At 37.8% G+C, this 18091-nt stretch overlaps 1 protein-coding gene and 1 pseudogene across 2 annotated transcripts in view; one reads left to right on the top strand and one right to left on the bottom strand.

The window, feature by feature from the left end:
* The window catches only part of LOC128928755 (uncharacterized), a 108809-nt pseudogene that overhangs the window by 24654 nt on the left and 66064 nt on the right, over nt 1-18091 (top strand).
* IREB2 (iron responsive element binding protein 2) overlaps nt 1-18091 on the bottom strand; it is a 61861-nt gene that overhangs the window by 24283 nt on the left and 19487 nt on the right. For both annotated transcript variants that reach the window (XM_078334018.1, XM_002759844.7), the window contains 7 exons: nt 14272-14437; nt 12381-12518; nt 11270-11488; nt 7393-7462; nt 6110-6293; nt 4060-4199; nt 1377-1548 (listed from right to left, as the gene is read on the bottom strand). In XM_078334018.1, coding sequence (XP_078190144.1) covers nt 1377-1548; nt 4060-4199; nt 6110-6293; nt 7393-7462; nt 11270-11488; nt 12381-12518; nt 14272-14437 — 1089 coding nt within the window. The remainder of the gene's footprint in view (nt 1-1376; nt 1549-4059; nt 4200-6109; nt 6294-7392; nt 7463-11269; nt 11489-12380; nt 12519-14271; nt 14438-18091) is intronic.

Here is an 18091-nt window from a genome sequence, read left to right as displayed (position 1 = left end):
CACACCTCGCTAGTTTTTAATTTTCCTGTAGAGAGGAAGGTCTTGCTATGTCTCACACTCCTGGTCTCATGAGATTCTCATCCAATCCTCCTGCCCCCAACCTCCCAAAGTGCTAGGATCATGTGTGAGACACTGGGCCTGACTTCAGTAAGGAATTCTGAAATCTTTGGGAGAAAGGGTACTGAATTCCAGTGATGAGCAAGACAACAAATACTATTTACATATTCATTTACATTTCTCTTTCTCCTAATCCTTGAGACTGTACCATGTGAGAAAGCCCAGACTACCCAGAGAAACCACAGGAGGGTGTTTTGCTTGACAGCCTTACCGAAGTCCCCAGCTGACAGCTCATAATTTGCTGTCAGACATACAAGCAGAACAAGCCTTCACGATTCCAGGCCCTGCCTTTCAAATCTTGCAGCTGAGGCCAAAGACATGAAACAGAGATGAGCTGTCCCCACTGTGTCCTGTTTGAATTACTGACCCACTGAAACCATGAGCTAATAATTATTACTTGTGCAAGCCACAACTTGTAGGATAATTTGTTACATAGGATCACTAAAACCTTAATTCAAGATTAATATGCAAGAAATAAGGCACTTCTAACCATTTCTACTTTGGATGTTCTACCAACTCAAATGCAAAAGTTTTGCATTTTGGGGGGCTCATTCATCAATTTTGCTGTTTGATTCACTAACATAATAATCTGCCCCCACACTGAAGAATACTAGAATATATCCTCCAAATATATATCTAAACTTAGAAATGAGCAAGTCAACAATGATCACTCCACTAGAGATTAAAAAGGAGATCTTCCTTTTTAAATAGCAGCGTTATGAAATAACATATCCTGTTTTGTAGGTACCTTCTATTTCAATATTAACAGATGAGTAGTCAAAATTCCTAGTTAATCAGGCTACAAAAAGATTTAGAACCTATGGTCCTATGCTGTTTTTTGCAAAATTTTGTGCTTCCGCTTCTTTAGATAGAAGACTGATTCCCAATCCCCTTTGTCTGACAGCTCCTCTACTCTTGGTTGTAGAAGAACTGCTGTGAATATGTTTAAGGCTGACTTCCATTAAACTGCAATCTCTGACCCCTAAGTGGAGGTGAAGTTATCCATCATTATGGGGAAACTGTCAAGTTAGGATCAATGGTTTAAATAATTCCTTTAAATTGCTTTCAATGGGTCACAGAGAACTAGGGTTTGAGGACACAACACTCTTTAAAGACATCTGATGTTTACTTGACAGTCATTTCAACAAAATGTAATAATTTTGTGAATACTAAATAACATGTATAAGGTAGTAATTTATAAAATATTATCAAACACATTGGAAATGTAACATGTTTATTCTAATGATCTTTTATCTTACCTGTATGCTCTAAATGTTTTAATGTCACATTGTCCACAGGGAAAAAGCTGAGGATAGCACCATATTCCGGACACATGTTTGCTATTGTAGTTCGATCAGCTATAGATAATTGTGAAACTCCACTTCCAAAAAACTCAACAAACTTCCCAGCCACTCCTACTTGCCTGAGGTGCTATATAAGGGATACACAGAAATATACACAAAATTAGCAAAGATTATCTGAAAACTATAAAATACAATTTCTAACCAGTACTAGCAATGGTGAAGGAATGCGATCTTTCATCGTTTTTATGAAACATCAACTCATTCTGCTTTTGTGGATATTTAACATGAGGAGTCAACAGAAGAATGGTTCAATGTCACTGTTAATCAGGATAGAAAAGGCCTGAAAACTCAAGGTGGCTATGATTAACATTTTCATGTCTTTGAAATCAGGGTAAATCAACTCAATAGTGTGTCTGTTTGGCTGGCAGCCCCTTTTCTTTCTTTTAGAAACAGGGTCTCACTGTTACCCAGGCTGGAGTGCAGTGATGTGGTCACAGCTCACTACAGCTTCTAACACCTCGGCTCTAGCAATCCTCCAACCTCAGCCTCCTTGTAGCTGGAACTACAGGCATATGCCACCACACCCAGCTAATGTTTAAATTTTTTTTTTGTAGAGACAGGATCTTACAATGTTGACCAAGCTGATCTTGAACTTCTGGTCTCAAGTGATATTCCTGCCTTGGCCTCCTAAACTGCTGGGATTACAGGTGTGAGCCACTGTGCACAGCCTCTTATTCTTTCTTAGCAGTGCATAGAACAGTGGTATTTGCTAACAACTGATTGCATTGTAGACTTAATGAAACACTAGTAGACAGATGAAGCTGTATATTCAAATAAAAAATTATATACTGGCTATAAAATTTTTCAAATTATAACTACTGGCCAAAATGTTTACAGCATCTTTAATTACACACAAATTCCATTTTGGTAGAATTTGTTAACATGTAGTTTCAAACTTAATTCCTTCTAAAATTATTTTTCTTGGTTATTATACTATCGAGTAACCCAACCAGCTACTGTCTTTTCTAAATTGTAAAATAGTCTCAGATTGGTATAGGGAGAGTGAGTAAGGAGGTGACTAAGAGTGAAACTATCCTCAATCTATGAATAATATTAAGCCCAAACTCTTTTTTTATAGATACAAAAACTCAAACTTTAAAATGTAAAGATGTTTCCTTACATTTATGGTTATATTTTTTAGGATGAGAGAAATGCAGATTGGCTATTACAAACCAAATGCTGCTTTCATAAAAAAAAAAAAAAATTACATGATTACTCTTATAAGGATCACAAATAGAAAAGGATCTCGAAAAAAGTAATAATATATTCAATAAATGTAAACATACATAATAGACTAACTTTTTTAACAATAAACTGTCAAAAACACATAGTAATAGTGTTAGGAAAAAAGCCAGTGAAAGCCAAAAAGCAGCATTAATTTCAGGATGTCTAAAGTAAAGAATTGATTACTTTAAAAACATAATGGGATATTTCTTTTCCTTTAGGAATAATCCTGTAATTCCCAATTTACCTCTTGATCTTTTGGTTCCATATATTGAATCGATAATTTCTCTAAGATGCCAAATTCTTTTCTAATTAGGGAAGAAGGATCAATACCAACTGCTGAGAGGGAGGCATTATCGTTTCCTTACAAGATGCCAAATTCTTTTCTAATTAGGGAAGAAGGATCAATACTAAATGCTGAAAGGGAGGCATTATCATTTCCTTACCCTGTAGAGTATCCTGAAAGCCTTCATATTAATAATCTAACCAAAAATGCTGAGATTGGGATCTGAATTGGGATTATACATGGAACATTTTCCAGGTACATTCATTTAACAAAATAGGACTTAATCACTAAAGTAAAGTTAGTAAAAGCCAGACATTTAGGAAGAAGAGTTACAAATTATTGTTCACTAGGAAACCCGTGAGCCTATGTATTAAGCAGCTCAGTGTATGTATTAAATGCCTGCAGCCAGAATTTTAAAAATTATGAGAAAAGTTTTTTACATAATCCAGAGAAATGTTAAAACAGCAACAGAAAAATCTGATACATCACATTTCTAAAGTCCACGTTTTTGAAAGCATTACTTAGTAGAGCAACAGTTTCTAAGGGGCAAATAATTCGATTAAAGAAGATACAATCAACTTTTGTTAAACATTTTTTTTAATTCATGTAGAAAAAAGAAAAACAATCATGTAGTCAACAAGTATTTATTAAGGCAACAAGGTACTAATAAGGTATAATGGTTAAGAGAATGGACTCAATAATCTGACTGCCTGGGTTAGAATCTTTGTTTCTACTACTCAGCCCTCTGACCCTCTGTTAAGTCACTAAACCTTACTGTACCTTAGTTTTCTCAGAGTTAAAATGAGGATAGTAATAGTACCCATCTCACAGGCTTGTTATGAGGACAAAATGAGCTAACAGAAGTGAACACAACAGGTTTCTCTGATTTATTGGTACAAAATTAATGCTATGTTTGTTGTTATTACTATGATAACCAGGATGACAAGGCTAATGTCAGAGACCTGAGGATGAAGTAATGAACCCAAATCCCTGCTCTCATAGGGCTCTTCCATTTATATAAAAATAATGTTCACTAGGTTGTAGAGCTCTACCACTACTTTAACTTACCTTTGTAATGCCAAGAACAACATCTATGGATGTAACAAAAGGGTTTGATGACCCAGTTAACTCACATCCAACAACCTCTGGTAAAATAAGAGAAACTGGCAGACCAAGCATAACTGCTTCTGTTTCAATGCCTCCAACCCCTAACATAATAAAGACAGGTATATTAGCACAATATATTTAAAAATAATTTATCTCTGTAACATCTGAATATCTAGGTGTTTCATGAGTTTATCCTACACAGTACCTTACAGAGTTCCTCTATTGCTATTAATGCGGACACTGAACCCAAAACCTTCCCAAAAGAATGACTCCACACACATGATTGAAAAACTATTATTTTAACTTTATATTCACAGTAAAATATTGTTTGTTTTGTTTTGTATTTTTGAGACGGGAGTCTTGCTCTGTCTGTTGCCAGGCTGAAGTGCAGTGGCATGATCTTGGCTCACTGCAACCTCCACCTCCTGAGTTCAAGTGATTCCCCTGCCTCAGCCTTCTGAGTAGCTGGGACTACAGGCACACGCCACCACACCCAGCTAATTTTTTGTATTTGGTAGAGATGGGGTTTCACCATGTTGGCCAGGATAGTCTCAAACTCCTGGCCTTGTGATCTGCCCATGTCAGTCTCCCAAAATGCTGGGATTACAGATGTGAGCCACCTCATCTGGCCAATATTAATTTTAAGTATATGCAAGCTAAAATATTAGTTTGAGTATTCATTATGCTAGGCCCTGTACTATAGTCAAGATACAGATATAAACAGAATCTAGTCCCTGCCAACTTCAACAAGTTCAGTCTAATGAAAAAGACAAAAAATCAACAATTATAACACCCTGTGAAAGAATAAGTACAAAGTGAGGTACACAGCAGCAAGGGGAGTTAAGGCTTTCAGAAGATAACTGAGGTCAGTCTTGGATGAGTTAAAAGTAGCTACATTTCAACAAAAAGGAATGGTCGGCAGAATGCATTCTGCTGGAGGTAATAGCCTATGCAAAGTCAAGGTATAAAAGAGCACACCTAGCTGTGCCTGGGATTACCAGCACTTTGGGAGGCCTAGGCAGGTGAATCACTGGAGGCCAGGAGTTCCAGACCAGCAAGGCCAACATGGCGAGACCCCATCTCTACTAAGAATACAAAAATTAGCTGGGCGTGGTGACACATGCCTATAGTCCCAGCTACTTGGGAGGCTGAGGCACAGGAATCACTTGAATCCAGGAGGCAGAGGTTGCACTGAGCCTAGACTGAGCTACTGCACCCCACCCTAGGCAACAGAGCAAGATTCTGTCTCCAAAAAAATGAAGAGAGACATCCCACACAAGCAAAGAAATGACTAGTCTCTAAGATGGGTATGGATGAATGGCTAAAGAACACCAGACGTTGTGAAGAGCCTTGTATAAAATGGTAAGAAATTTAGACTTATAAAGAAGACCAGGAGAAGCTACAGAAGCACCTTTAACAAAGAAGTAACCTTTGTAGGGCTGGGCGCAGTGGCTCATGCCTATAATCCCAGCACTTTGGGAGGCAGAGGCAGGTGGATCACGAGGTCAAGAGATTGAGACCATCCTGGTCAACATGGTGAAACCCCGTCTCTACTAAAAATACAAAAAATTAGCTGGGCACGGTGGCACGTGCCTGTAATCCCAGCTACTCAGGAGGCTGAGGCAGGAGAATTGCCTGAACCCAGGAGGCGGAGGTTGCAGTGAGCTGAGATCGCGCCATTGCACTCCAGCCTGGGTAACAAGCAAAACTCCGTCTAAAAAAAAAAAAAAAAAAAAGAAGTAACCTTTGTAGACATATCGTCATCCTCATTCTTCAATTACTTCACAAATGGTAGTGCTGTGCTAGGCATTGTGTAAATTTCTTTTCATAAATCCTCTTTTACAACAGCATCACAAACTCTCGATTAAGACTTTGTTGTTGCTATTGCTACTACAGATGAAAAAAACAAGAGCCTCAAAGAGGCTATAGAAACCCAATAATATATGTTTTTCAAAAATGTTCGTGACATCCTTACCCCAAAAGAAATGAAATATATTAGTAATTTACTTACCCCACCCCAGAATCCCTAAACCATTCACCATCGTTATATGTGAATCTGTGCCGACTACACTGTCTGGGAAGAGGAGGTCCTTTTCTTCAAATACCACTCTTGACAAATATTCTAAGTTTACTTGATGAGCCATTCCAGTTCCAGGAGGGATTACTGCCACATTCTTAAAAACTCTTGAACTCCACTGTATTTTGTTTAAGAAATACAAATGTTAGTATATGAATTTGTGCTCACAAACAAGCTATAACATTAACACTAAAAATATTCTGATTAATGTTCAATATGATATACACAAAGTTTATATCGTGGACTTAAAAACAAATATACAGATACTGAACCTAAATATATTTTTTATTAAGACAAAATTAATTTAGGTCAAATAAAAATGTTCAAGAAGTCCAGACAAATGATAGTATTCAGCTGTGTTCCAAAGATTCTCAGGAATGGGAAGAAAGAAAGAAAGGCTCAATGTACAAGACCCTCCCTCCAAACTGTCTCTTCTAAACTAGAGCCACTGTTTTCATCTTTCTTTATACAATGAGGTTTCCAATGAGATTTCATTTGAAGAACAAAAGCATTTTTCTAAAGGCTCTGGCCTTTAGAAATGACTAATGTGGCCAGGCAGAGGGATCATGCCTGTGATCACAGCACTGTGGGAGGCCGAGGCGAGCAGATTGCTTGAGGCCAAGAGCTTGAGACCTGCCTGGCCAACATGGCAAAACCCCGTCTCTACTAAAAATACAAAAAGTAGCCAGGCAGTGGCACACGCCTGAAATCCCAGCTACTCAGGAGGCTGAGGCATCATGAGAATTGCTTGAACCCAGGAAACGGAGTGAGCCAAGATCATCACACCACTGCACTCCAGCCTGGGCAACAGCATGACTCTTCCTCAAATAAATAAATAGCCCAGGCACTGTGGCTCACGCCTATAATCCCAGTACTCTGGGAGGCTGAGTGGGGTGGATCACCTGAGGCTAGGAGTCTGAGACCAGCCTGGTCAAAAGGTGAAACCCGTCTCTAGTAAAGATACAAAAATTAGCCAGGTGTGGTGGTGTGTGCCTGTAATCCCAGTTACTTGGGAGGCCGAAACAAGAGAATTGCTTGAACTCAGGAGGCCGAGGTTGCAGTGAGCTAACATCATACCACTGGACTCCAGCCTGGGTGACAGAGTAAGACTCTGTCTCAAAAAAAAAAAAAAAACAAACAATTACTAAAGATACAAAAATTGTATCTATCACTATTTTATGTATTACAACACAAAAATTTCCTTGAATCACTTATACCTTAAAAAACTGAAGCCTCTCTCGATTTCTGCCGAATTCTACTTCTTGATTTTTTAACACTGTTTCAGGTCTAAAAGGAAGAAGAGCTGGCATTAAATGTATGCATTACAAAAAAGACTTGCCTTGTTTCTAAGCCATCTTTCTTAGGCATACATATACAAATATATTCTTAAAATCCTTGGAAGAACTATTTACTAGATTTTTCAGAATTATTTTTTCAACTAAGAAGTTATGCTTTAAATAACACACTACAAAGCTACAAAAATGAGTTTTATTTTACTGAGTGTAAGAAAGCCACATTACAGCAATGTCTAAAACTATACTTAAGTGATAATAAAAATACACTTCGTTGGGTTATCCACTGCAAGAAAAGAGGAAGACAGTAGCTTCTTCAACGACAAGCATGTACTTTCCTCCCCACTTGGCTCTTGTGCCAGTTAAACTAGGGAGATGGACACTGATTACTGCTATGCAGCATTGACAAACAACATGAATTATTTAAACTAAGAGACAAAAATAATTAACCTCTAAACAGTAACATTTTTAGAAAATTATTTTTAGATGGAGTTTCGCTCTTGTTGCCCAGGATATAGTGCAATAGTTGATCTCAGCTTACCGCAACCACCGCCTCCAGGGTTCAAGTGATTCTCCTGCCTCAGCCTCCCCAGTAGCTGGGTTTACAGGCACGTGCCACCGCAGCCAGCTTATTTTGTATTTTTAATAGAGACTGGGTTTCTCCATGTTAGGCTGGTCTTGAACTCCTGACCTCAGGTGATCTGCCCACCTAAGCCTCCCAAAGTGCTGGGATTACAGGCTTAAGCCATCACGCCTGGCCAATTTTTTTTTAAACAAAGATCACTTTACTCTTTTTTTTAAAACAAAGATTGCCTTAATAATTCATGGTTGAGCGATCTTTTGAAGCCAAGCACATCTTAGTGAAATTTTTCTCAGGGCCTTGGGGAACACAGCTTTCTGAACCACTCCAATTATTTTACCTTTCAACAGCACTTACGGCAACAAAGTGCCAAACAAACATTTATTGGCTCATAACCTGACTTCAATCTATAATTAATACTTCACTGACACATTAAAGGACACCAATGAGTCACTATCATCACATAGCCAGGGACTGCTATATAAGTGATCTTAATACTTTAAGAGTCAAAATTATGGGGAAATGTTACACCAGATTCGATTTTTAGAAATAAAAACATAGTACTAAGCACTTACAATTTGCCAGTTATAAACAAAAGCTAAAGAAATCAATGATTTTAAATCAACAAATCTTCCTTTTCAGATAATTAATTTATGTATAAGTGGTGTTAATCTCAAAAGTCAACAGGCTCCCTAACAACCAAGACAACTAGACAACAGGAACAATTACATAAACTGCCAAAATTTGATGGCAAAAGACTCACAGATTATACTGAATCCTTAGAAAGAGCACACAAGGTCACTATAATCTGTGGCCTTCTAAAAATATTAAGCCCAAAATTTTAGAAGTAGGCAGATCTTGAAAGATCCAGTCAGGTACAAAGGAATTAACATATTACTTGGTACTTAGGATAAATAAATGGCCATTACTCTTAGCAACTCTACATCTTTAATGTGTTAAACTTTTTAAAAACTAAAGTATAAGTAATTTTTTACTAAATAAATTTTTAAAAGGACCACGTGGAGTGCCTCATGCTTGCAGTCCCAGCACTTTGGGAGGCCAAAGTGGGAGGATTACATGAGGTCTGTTTAAGACCAGCCTAAGCAGCATAGTGAGATCCCATCTCTACCCCCAAAAAAGGAAGATAAAATTAGTCAGACATGGTAGTGTGTGCCTGAAGTTCCCAACTACTCTGGAGGCTAAGGCAGGAGGATCGTTTAAGCCCAGGAGGTGGAGGCTGCAGTGAGCTATAGATGGTGCCACTGCACCCCCAGCCTAGATGACAAAGAGAGACCCCTATGTCAAAAAAAAAAAAAAAATATATATATATATATATATGGCTGGGCACAGTGGCTCATGCCTATAATCCCAGCACTTTGGACAGTCAAGGCAGAAGTATCACTTGAGGCCAGGAGTTTGAGACCAGTCTGGGCAACATAGTGATACCACTTGTCTACACAAAAAATTAGCCAGGCATGGTAAGGCATGCCTGAAGTTCCAGCTACTTGGGAAGCTGAGGCGGGAGGATTACCTAAGTCCAGGAGAGGTCAAGATTGTGGTGAGCTATGATCATGCCATTGCACCCCAGCCCAGGCAATAGAATGAGACTGTCTCAAAACCAAACCAAACCGAACCAAACCCCACTTTGGAAGGCCAAGGCAGGCAGACGACTTGAGCCCAAGAGTTTGAGACCAGCATGGGCAACATAGTAAGACCCTGTCTCTCAAAATAAATAAATAAATAGATAGATAGATAAATGACTTTGGAAACTTTAGAGCATATTTTTCAAGAAGCCATAGAACTCTTTCCTTTTCTTTCTTTTTTCTGAAACAGTCTTGCTCTGTCACCCAGGATGCAGTACGGTGTATGTGATCTCAGCTCACTATGATATCTGCCTCCTGGTAGAAGCGATTCTCATGCCTCACCCTCCACAGTATCTGAGATTACAGGTCCCTACCAGCATGCCTGGCTAATTTTGTGTTTTTAGTAGAGATGTGGTTTCGTCATGTTTGCCAGGCTGGTCTGGAACTACTGACCTCAGGTGATCCGCCTGCCTCAGCCTCCAAAAGTTCTGGAATTACAGGAATGTGTCACTGCACCTGGCCATAGAACTCTTTTTATTTTAAAAAATGTACCTAGAGGCCGGGCGCGGTGGTTCATGCCTATAATCCCAGCACTTTGGGAGGCCGAGGCGAGTGGATCACGAGGTCAAGAGATCGAGACCATCCTGGTCAACATGGTGAAACCCTATCTCTGCTAAAAATACAAAAATTAGCTGGGCATGGTGGTGCGCGCCCGTAGTCCCAGCTACTCGGGAGGCTGAGGCAGGAGAATCGCTTGAACCCAGGAGGCGGAGGTTGCGGTGAGCTAAGATCGTTCCATTGCACTCCAGCCTGGGTAACAACAGTGAAACTCTGTCTCAAAAAAAAAAAAAAAAATTTACCTAGTAGGAAATTTAGCCAAATCCTAGGAACAGAACTCTTTTCTCAAGAGTCTCACTCTGTCACGCCCAGGCTGAAGTGCAGTGGCGTGATCTCAGCTCACTGCAACCCTCCATCTCCTGGGTTCAAGAGATTCTCCTGCCTCAGCCTCCTGAGCAGCTGGGACCACAGGTGCGTGACATCACACCTGGGTACATTTTTGTAGAGATGGGGTTTCGCCATGTTGCCCAGGCTGGTCTCAAACTCGTAAGCTCAAGTGATCCACCTGCTCTGGCCTCCCAAAGTGCTAGGATTACAGGTGTGAGCCACTTCGCCTAGCCAAAATAGCACTCTTAATGCAATAAGACAAGATAAGTAACCCCTAGTAGGGGGGAAAAAAAAAATGCTAAAACTATGAACACAGAATTAACATAAGAAGTATGAATGACTAATGAGTATTAGTCATTAGTATTAATGAATGGTACAAATGTACTAAAATGAAAATTTTAGTTTAAAATGAGACCCCATTTTTCTGCTTATAATCGTCAAAAAGATGAATTATATTTACAGATAAATCTTAAGGTTTGCTTTGTTAGTAATGGAGAGAATGGTACTTGGAGATCATCATGTTCACTAAATTTACTTCTTTTAGAATAACAGGAAATACATATAAAAATAAATTCAATTCTAGTACATAGTGTGAAGGTAACATAATAGTAATTGAGTGGGAAGGAGAATGTATGATTTTCTTAACTGCAAAATAACCTGATATTAATAAACATTAAGAAAAACAATCTCATACTCAGGCACTGGTTGCAAATGAAAAGGACACAGGATGGGTGTATTCTCAATCTGTGAAGGAAATGTTCCTGAGTTTCGGCCTAGTTCTCCAGAGTCACAAGATCCTCGGCAGGTAGTCTGGCCTCTGCAGGGAAGCTTCTTAGGCTGCACTTTAAGTGGAGAGAGCTTTCCTGCTTTTTGCAGGTCACCACCTCCAGGGTTTGGCGCATTCTGTATTGCACTGTCATTCCAAAAAGAAAACAAAATAAAGCCATTTAAAAGTGACAGGAATTTTTAAAAATGCACACTTAAAATACACACTAGGAATGCTATATGGAAGTAAATGATGTTTGAATGCTAATATATCATTTGACTCAGGTTTCAAAGGCAAATCTCAGATTATGAAAAAAAGAGAAACAGGTAAGAAATGAAAACCTAATTCTAAGCGTCCAACAAAATCACTTTCATACACTCTACCAATTTAAATAACTTTTAGCAAGTACTGAAATAGACTTTTTTCCCCCTAACAACGTAAAAGAAATTTAGAGCTACAGTTTACCTAGAGGGCAAAATCTCTCTCATGGGCTATAAAAAATTGCAGTCTTATTCTGCTAATGTAGGGAATGTTTTTAAAAAGTTAATTTATGGCAACAGAAATATGTCTTCTCTAGTTTGCCCTTGGTCAAAGGGGCCTTATAAATACAGGAAACTTATTTCAGTGGAAGGAAAATAGAGCTTTAGTGAGTTCAATGTTTTTAATCACCAAATAATTAAAAACATTCATGGCTCACATCTTTGGATTCTTTCTGAAAGACAAGTAGGTTAAAAAACAAAGAGGAAACAAAGCCTGAATTCAGAGGTTCACTCCAAAAGGCAAGTTCTAAGCTTATACATTTCTATCAAAAATGGCAGCAGAAATACACAAATATGAAAATAACTTTAAACTCAGACTAAATATAAAACAAGCCACCATTCCATAAACCTTTTACCGGTTGTCCCTTTTATATACTGGCTAATACCAAATTTTGCATACTTTTCTCTGCCATAAATCATCTCTAATCCTTTTCCTTCACATGACACATTTTCAGCCAATCAACTTGCATGGCTGTCTATAAACATCTGTATTGCAGTACCATTTACTGAAGTCAATTTGTAAAGAATGGTCAACTGTCAGATCTGTTGGACAAGCAGGATGGACTTTCTTAGGATCACCTCCAAGAGTTTTCACTGCCTCCCTCATAGCAGCAAAATCCACCATTGCCGGTATTCCACTAAAAAATAAGGAATGGTCAAATTATAATTCGAATTGTTTTTTATACATACTTAAAAAAAAAGTACTTTTTCATTTTCATATTTAAAAAGTATATCTGTCTAGTTTACATTCATTTTTCATAATGTACTTATTATCTAAAGTTAGGAGTATCCTAGTTTAATGATAATTAATATTAAACATTATCTGAGAACTGAATTACTTGGGCAAATGTGCCAAAAATAGTAAGAGATAATTTTTGAAGGCATAAGTGAACTTCAAGGAAAGTGTCTGTGGAACTCTCTTCTGCCTTGTATTTTTTTGATGCACCCTCCCCTTTCCCCAGTTCCAGCCCCTTTCCCCTAGTGCCTTCGTGTTCCCCCCAAACTATCCATAGTAGCTTTTGTCATTTTACATTCATCCACCCATCTATCCAGCCAACTGTATAACAAGCATTTATCAAATGCCTTCAATGTGCTAGACACCAATGGTACAAGGCCAAGTAAGACATAGTTCTGGTTCTCAGAAAATTTTTAGAGAAGATAAAGTAATGATTACAGAATAGTATCCTAAATACTATAATAGCTGCATACAATAGCAGCTTGAGCCCAGGAGGTCGATGCTGCAGTGAACTACGATTGTGTCATAATTGGACATGAGATATATGTTAAAGGTAGCACTGACAGAGCTTGCTGATAGACTGCTTGGAGAGTACTAAAGAAAGAGAAAAATCAAGGCTAACTCCTAGGTTTGAAGCTTAAACAAATGGGAGTGTATGGTGCTATTTACTACGACAAAAAAGACTTAGAAAGAAATAGGTGAGTTGAGATAGACAATCAAAAAGTCCAGTTTTTATGGCTGGGCAGGGTGGCTCACGCCTGTAATCCCAGAGCTTTGGGAGGCAGAGGCAGGAGGATCGCTTGAGCCCAGGAGGTTGAGGCTGCAGTGAACTACCACGGCATCAGTTCACTCTGGCTGAGGTGACAGAGTGAGACTCTACCTCAAAACAAAATCAAGTTTCCAATATGTTAAGTTTGAGAAACTTCTTGGTTATGTAGAGATCATAAGAAGGTAGTTATGCAAAAGCAGTTTTTGAATAAATGATATATAAAACCGGTATCTAATTTTTATTTTATTTTATTTTTTTTTATTTTTTTTATTTTTAAAGACAGGGGTTTCACCATGTTGGTCAGGCTAGTCTTGAACTCCCGACCTCAGGTGATCCACCCACCTTGGCCTCCAAAGTGCTTGGATTACAGGGGTGAGCCACCACGCCCAGCCAAAACAGGTATCTAATTTTTAATGAATTGCTTCAGTTTGGAAAGGGCAAAATTTAAGTTTATAAATTAACCTTAAAATTTAAAAACAGAGCTCTCCAAGAGGGAGTCTGAATTCTCATTTTTTATTTTTAGAGACAGGGTCTTGCACTGTCACCCCAGGCTGGAGTGCAGTGGTGTGACCACAGCTCACTGCTGCCTCAACTTACTGCGCTCAAGTGATCTTCCCACCTCAGCCTCCAGAGTAGCTGGGACTACAGGCATGCACCACCATATTTGGCTAATTTATTTTATTATTATTATTTTTTTGTATATACAGGGTCTCACTATGTTGCCCAGACTGATTGCAAACCCCTGGGATCAAGTGATCTTCCTGCCTTGGCCTTCCAAAGTGCTGAGATTACAGGTGTGAACAACTACCCCTAGCCAAGGAGTCTGAATTTTAAAAAGGAAACACACTCCGAGAATTTATTCACAAAAAATAAACCCATTACTCACGTAAAATCTTGAAGAAGAACACGGGCAGGGAAAAAGGGCACTTCAACATTGCTTTGTTTGGTTTTCCAGTCTAAAATGTTCACAACATCTTCCTTTTTCATGAAAAAGCCATCACAATTTCGTACAGCAGCTTCCAACAGAACCCGTATTGAGTAAGGCAGAGCATCTGATTCAAGAAAATATTACTATTAACAAGCAAGCAGTCACACCTATATATTATAAAAACATGCCATTGTAAAAAGTCAGATAAAGACGAAGATGCACTGTTTTCTCAACTTCAACTATTCATTTCTAGTCTAACAAACTAGAGGATGACACCATTCACGTTAACATCAGGTATTTTGTAACTGACTTTCCTATACATAAGCTCAAAGCCCTGGAAAAAGCAGAGAGAGAAACCTTCACACAAGAGTTGCATTAATTTAGGAATATCATACTGCAACCATGAAAAATACTTGACATTCGAGGAATTCGCTGAAAAACTAAAGGGCACAGAATATCAGAATTCAATTCAATAATGTAGACATCCTCTAGTATGGCAAAAAGAAAATGATTAAACTGTATAAAAGTCTCTAATAAATTTAAAATACTTCCATAAAAAATGATCAAAGTTTAAAAGTGAATTGGAATGCTTGGGTAAGTAAAATTCATTTCACAAAAACTGATTCATTAATTACTTTAAGGACACAATTGAGAAAGTGATTTCAATATTTTAAAATCTTCAGTCATATTTAATTCTCACACCAGGTTGTGCCACACAAAAGTGTTTACTTAGGATTTAAAGAGAAGGCTGAATTAATATGGGGTTAGTTGAATAAATCAGCGTAATCCACACAATGGCTAACCATGCAACTGTTTAAAGGAATGAAGAGTTACATGCTGATAAAGAGTGAGCTCCAGAATGTAAGAGAAAAAGCAAGGCAGAACAGTATTTATAATACACTAACTTCCCTGTAAGAAAGGGAGTTTAAAAATATATCAATAATGTATCAATTTAAAATAATCAAACATAAGACCACCTAATGTATATTATGACACATAATTTTTAAAACACATTAGCATGTATATTTTAATAAAAAGCAACGATAGGATAAACTGAAAAGCTATCTCACACAGTATTTCAACTGTACCTCTTTATTGGGACTACATTATTGGTACTAAGTACAAAAAGAATCTCAAAGAAAGAAAAGTATATTCAGTCATTAGTGGTGCTATTATGAGATTGTGATTTGTGTAATAAGCAGCAAGCAAATAAGTACTTTTTGTTACTGTGGTTTTAAGAGTATAGAAGTATAAAATCAAAGTAGCTAATGAGAGCTAAAGTAACACTAAGTAGTTTTTTTGTTGTTGTTATTTCACAAGAGTGTTTGCAGTTTGGGAATGGAATTGTTAAAGCTGAAGTCTTGGAGAATATGCTAAGTGTTCACTGGGTGGGGTGGAGGGGGGGGTGGCGAGGAGAAGTAGGCAGAGAGGACTTCAGTGCCTGTGAGTTACATTAGTTCAGACTGGTTTAACCATTGTTCTATATGTGTAATTTAGTTAATACTGCTCTGTTTAACGGATAAACATGCCCTAATGCTCAAAGTATGTCAAAAGTAGAGGCAGTAAAAAATCCGTTTTTAAACATGCTTTTGTTTGTTTTCAGGAAGGCCTGTCTTCTGGGAGTGGTATTGTTAACCTACCTCTTAGAGCTAGATGTAAGTGCTTAGTCACTGACAGGATAGAAGAGGGAAAGAGTGAAGGGTGAGGTTCTCTGCTAATGTCTCCATACCCAGAGGACAGGTTTTAGATTTTAACCACAGGTCTCTAAGTGCATTTTTGTTAAAGCATCTGTTTATTGAGGACAAAGTTCATTCTTTATTTTGCAACATCTATCATCTATACTTTATAGATGTCCTGAGGTAACAATGTATGATAAAAAGCAGAGCTAGTGAGTTAGCCAATTTGTAAATATCTTGCTATAATTGATAGAAAAGAAGCATCTTGAACATGGAACTGTTAAACCACCTAGATAGCATATATCAGGACTCATTCAGTAGGTTGACAGCTGAAGAGCAGAAAGTAGCTTTGGGGTTCTGAACTGGTAAAGGTTCATGATATGTGAAAAAGCACGATACATACTGTATGATCTCAATCATAAAATTGGATGTTATGTATATACACATAAGACCTAGAAAGGGCATGTCAAACTGCTTATGATTGCGGATGACTTTGTTCCTCATTCCTTGTTTCAGTTTCCAACAATGCACGTTAAATTTTTTTAAATAAAGCTTATTTTTTAAACCTGGGGAAAAAAAATCACAGTAGCCAAGTTAAAGAAAAAAAAAAAAGTCTTTACATTTCAATTGCAAACACGGATAGGAAATCATGGTTTATTTTTCTCTTCCTGAAAAATAGGTATTTTTCCTAGCTCTGTTACTGGAAATGCGTAGAATAACAACCCAACAGTAACAAACCCTTAACAACTGTTTGTTGTTTCTAAATACTATTTCCTAAACACACACAACAAAACAGTTTTTCAGAGAAACGGCTGATTGTAGTCTGGAGAAGGGTATGTACAAAATGAGCCTGAGACACCTTGTGTCTGAAACCAAAGAGGTTATCAAAGACTAATGGGGATACTAATGGGTCAATTTGAGCATCAGAATGAAGAATAACTATAATTTACCAAAATCCATCAAATATATAAATAGCTCTTAGTTCACAATGACTCTTAAAAAACCTTTCATTGATCACCAGTGAAAGTTGCTAAGGCATCAACTCATTACTCTGAAAACTGACAAGGAGGAAAACCAATAGTTAATAATTATATTTCCTTATTTCAGGTAACCAAATAGAGAAAGTACTTTATTATATAAGAATCACAGCTAGTAAATGTGGAAGAAATGATGTAATTTGAAAGATCACTAATGTGCAACACCTAATGAAATAATGAATCTAGATAAGGATCACAAATGGGTGCTAAAATCATTAGGATTTTGTGGGTGGGAAACTTGCAAGCTGGTAACACTCATACTCAGCATCACCAAAAGTAAGATATTAGAGATATCTGCCTCCTGATGAAACAAAAAACTACATGTACTAACCAGGACATGTTCTTGCAAAATTACATATATAAATAAACCTGAATCTAATTAAACCTCTAGCTCTAACTTCCAGTTAACAGGAAATAACGGGGATAGTAGTAAAGTAAAATGAAACCCCAAAGAAGCTATCAGCCAAATCTAGAATGTGGGACATTCTACAGGATAAAGAATCTAGTTTTTACAACATAAAAATGGCATAGAAAAAGGAGAGGAGACCATTACAGACTTTTTAAGAGACTTAAAAGACATAACCCAATACTATGTGTTGGCCCTATCTGGATACTGTCTGAACATACCAAATGTGAAAATGTATTTTTTGAGGCAACCAGAAAAATCCAAATGTGAACACAGTTTCAGATTATATTAAGTGGCCGGGCTCAGTGACTCACCGCCTGTAATCCCTACACTTTGGGAGGCCGAGGCGAGTGGATAACTTGAGATCAGGAGTTCCAGACCAGCCTGGCCAACATGGTAAAGCTTCGTCTCTATTAAAAATACAAAAATTAGCCAGGTGTGGTGGTGTGTGCCTGTAATCCAAGCTATTCAGGAGGCTGAGACTTAAAGAAATCATTTGAATCTGGGAGATGGCGGCTGCTCTGAGCTGAGACCGTGCCACTGCACTCCAGCCTGGGCAACAGAGCAAGAAAAAAAAAAAAAAAAAAGATTACATTAAGAGATTACTAATTTTGTTAGGTATAACAATGGCACTGCAATTTTTTAAATGTCTTTTTATG

This window comes from Callithrix jacchus, chromosome 8, assembly GCF_049354715.1.
Source record: "Callithrix jacchus isolate 240 chromosome 8, calJac240_pri, whole genome shotgun sequence".
NCBI classification, from domain to species: Eukaryota; Metazoa; Chordata; class Mammalia; order Primates; family Cebidae; genus Callithrix; species Callithrix jacchus.
The sequence above is the reverse complement of the archived record's forward strand: the minus strand, read 5'-3'. Positions and strand labels throughout refer to the sequence as shown.